The 3,553-nt window shown below is 37.9% G+C and overlaps 1 protein-coding gene across 1 annotated transcript; it reads left to right on the forward strand.

Moving 5' to 3' along the window:
* Positions 1 to 233: 233 nt before the first annotated feature.
* On the forward strand, positions 234 to 3,274 carry LOC102036784 (TIP41-like protein; the record flags this gene model as incomplete). The annotated part of the gene is made up of 4 exons (XM_005431515.2): positions 234 to 598; positions 1,428 to 1,527; positions 2,632 to 2,763; positions 3,179 to 3,274. Coding segments are annotated over exons 1-4 (489 nt in total), but the record flags the coding sequence as incomplete, so codon positions are not given.
* Positions 3,275 to 3,553: the final 279 nt, after the last annotated feature.

Consider the following 3,553-nt stretch of genomic DNA (forward strand, 5'->3'; position numbering starts at 1 on the left):
CATCTTTTTTCTAGGCTTCTAAATTTGGAGGAATGGACCATTGTGCAGTGAATTCAAACTTGCTTATGATGAGTCCTAGTTCCTAAAAGTTTCTCTGAGCACCTACTGAGGTTGGTCCACTGACCATCCAGGGATTTGCTAGCACAGGTGGAAAATGGCTTCTACATGTTTCTCAGATACTCTTGATTCCTCATGTGTGAGAATTTTGTCTGAGCTTGATGGTGAAGGAATGTTTTAGGAGTACTTTTTTGGTGGAAAAGTCACTTCAGATCAATGAGTCTGCATTTCAGGTGAAATGATTAACCTGGTGATGTGTCTTCTAAGTTATCATGGTCTAAAGAATCCTTTTTCCAAAACAAGGACTGCTTTCACCGAGCTGTGATCAGCTGATTGATGCCTCTTTTATTTTTCTCTGCAGGTTGGCTGATGAATTACACATGCCTTCCCTGCCAGAGATGATGTTTGGAGACAATGTCCTAAGAATACAGCATGACCATGGTTTTGGAATTGAGTTCAATGCTACAGATGCTTTAAAATGTGTCAATAATTGTCAAGGTATGATCAAAGTCGCTTGTGCAGAGGAGTGGCAAGAGAGCAGGTACAGTATTTTATCACCAGTGGGCAAGTACTGGTGTGTTGTATATGAAACTGTCATACAGTAGTTAAAGGAACAAACTGAACTCTTGAGGACCACATTGCATTTGGTTCTACCCTAGATATAGCATGTGATCACAGAGGTCACTTAGCTTTTCTTTGCTGTCATCATCCTTTCTGTTAAATTGGGTCAGCTGTATTTTTCAGCTGTGTCATGGCTTTCTTAAAGTAAATGTCAAGTTTAACATGACTTAATGGTGTTTCTGTTTTATTCAAACTCATAGAGCCTTGAGCATTACAAGACTGCATTGTGTGGTGTTGCAAAATGCTGTACATGTTCAAAATCTTAGCCTTAGGAGCAAAGCAGAACAGTTACCATGCATGAGAACTAATTATGATGCTTAGTATTTACCAAATTGGATTTAGTTGTAGAGCATCTGGAAACAAAGCACAGAAACAAAACAAAGTTATAATGAAAACTAAGCTAAATTGCAGTGTTAACGATTGCTGTGTTTTGTCAAGAGATCACTTTCTACCTACTTAAAGAGACATTGATCTTGAAATACAAATTTTTCAGCAATATTGCATGAGAATCTTTATTTTGAGTCATAGAACTGAAATAGATCGAGAATTTTCATAATTGTTTTCAAAGTTATGGAAACAGATGTGAAACCATGATTAAGTCTTGACATTGTGATTGCAGCTCAGACAATGCTGCTGTTTTTCGTTAGGAACAGTGTCAGAATTCTAATGCAGTCTTATGTGAGGTTGTAATTTTTTGAGAATTGCTATAAAGCAATTGCTACAAAGCTGTTTTGTCTTTCACTGTTGAGGAGTGAGACTGAGCACAGTAAAGAAGTTGTCAAGCCATATGACTGGACTTACACAACAGATTACAAAGGAACTTTGCTGGGAGATACTGCAACATTAAAGGTAATAATTTTCTTCTTGTTAATTGCTGACTGCATCTTGCTTCAGTCAAACTTCTTTTGAAGCTGTCATTTACCTTTCAGTAGGCTTCTTTAAAATCTTTTGTGCTTTGTAATTTCTGATTTCAAAGTGTAATTTGGGCTTCTCATGTTTCTCAGCTCATGATTTTATCCTAATCAAATCATGTCTTATTTTAATAACAAGGGTGGGTGGTGTCTTAAAGAATTTTAGGACTAAAGCACATGGGAGGCTTCAGCTCTTGCTGAGGGCTGCTCTGGAGCCCTGAGCTGCTTATGTACAGCAGAACTATCAGCTGTGTCATTCTGTAGTGCCTTCATGCTCTGCTGCTTGCATATTTGTCTGCTTTCTGACCTGGCTGCTTTCAATGGCCTGATGTTTTTCTGCAATAGCAGCTCAGTAATTCCTCATATTCAAACTCACAGGCCCTCCCATGTCTTTATTTTTGTGAAAATAAGACTGAAGTTTCCAGCTTCTGTTTACTGCATACAAGTTGCTTGCTACTAAGCAGATGTATTAATTCACTAGAACTGCTTTAGTTAGAGATCATTTGAGTTGTGCTGGAATTAAAAGTGCAGCATAGAAGTAAACAATGTTGGTCCATAGTATTTGGACACCAGAAGTGTCTGTGGAGACCATGAGATAGAAAACATACAGGTACTTGATTTCTGTGAAAGGGCTTTACTAGAAGAATTTTCAAGGTATGTCGTGGGCTAGGGGTGTTAAATGCACAGAAATCTGTTTATAAACCTGAACTTCTTATATGTATGTTGAACACAAGACATCTTCAAATGTTTTGAAAGAAAACAGAATTGTTTGCAGCTGAAACCCTACTGAGCCTGATACCCAGAGAGAAGTTTAGTCAGAATTTTCCACTCTTAAATTTTGTTTTTACTTGATATTACTTCCAAGAAGAAACTCTTGGAAACTTTGATTTTAATTTTTTCTCTTAGAAATTTGGGGTGTGTTAAGCTTAGTGCCTGAGAAGTTTTTTCCTTTTTAAAACTGTGGAACTCAAAATATCAGGACAAACTTTATGTAGTTTGGCGAAAAATTAATATGCTAACTGCTCTTAATATTTTTCTCTAGGTTGTTCCTACAACAGAACACATAAATACAGAGAAATTGAAAGCCAGGGAACAAATTATGTTTTTTGAAGAAGTACTTCTGTTTGAAGATGAACTCCATGATCATGGAGTATCAAGTTTGAGTGTGAAAGTAGTGAGTATTGGGAGGGGTATAAAAGATACTCGGGGACTCAGTTGGCTGATTAATGCAAAACACAGCTGCTTTTTGCATGTTGTTCCTTCTGGGATTTAAACTTTAAAGCACAAAGTTCTTCATCCTTGCTCTTAGAAATATGATCTTACTGGAAATTATGTTCTGTTGAAACCTTTGTCATCTGTCATTTGTTCCAGGGGACAATCTTTTCCCTCCTGCTTCCTGCCTAATAGTCCTTTGAGACACTGTCTGCCCCACTGGCCAGTCATAGCTATAGCAAATCAACTGCCCAAACTTTGACTTCATTCTTGAAAACTTCTCATATTGTCTTATGTTGTGAATAGCTGACGTAGACAAGTACATGCTTAAAGTAAGCCTTTGTAAGGTGCTGAATAGACCATCTTTATTTTTGCAGAGAGTTATGCCTTCCAGCTTTTTTGTGCTGCTGAGGTTCTTCTTGCGAGTGGATGGAGTACTCATCAGGATGAATGATACAAGGCTTCATCATGAGGTAAACCCTTACTTTCCATCATGAGTTACTTTACAGAGGTTCCCTTGCCATTTTACTTCCAGTGACCCAGTGATATTCCTCTAACTTAATACTGATGTTTGGGGCACAAAAACTTCTGAGTGTATTTTATTGTGGTGGTGCTGAGCTAGCAACCAAGTGCTGGATGCCATATGTATGAGCAGAGTAGGCTACCCATCATGTGATGTAATCATTTAAATACATTTGACAGGCACAGATTAGAGAAGGAAGCCCAAGAGGAAGAATAGGCAGCAGTAAAGA

This window comes from Geospiza fortis, unplaced genomic scaffold (genome assembly GCF_000277835.1).
Source record: "Geospiza fortis unplaced genomic scaffold, GeoFor_1.0 C13888952, whole genome shotgun sequence".
In the NCBI taxonomy this organism is placed as follows: Eukaryota; Metazoa; Chordata; class Aves; order Passeriformes; family Thraupidae; genus Geospiza; species Geospiza fortis.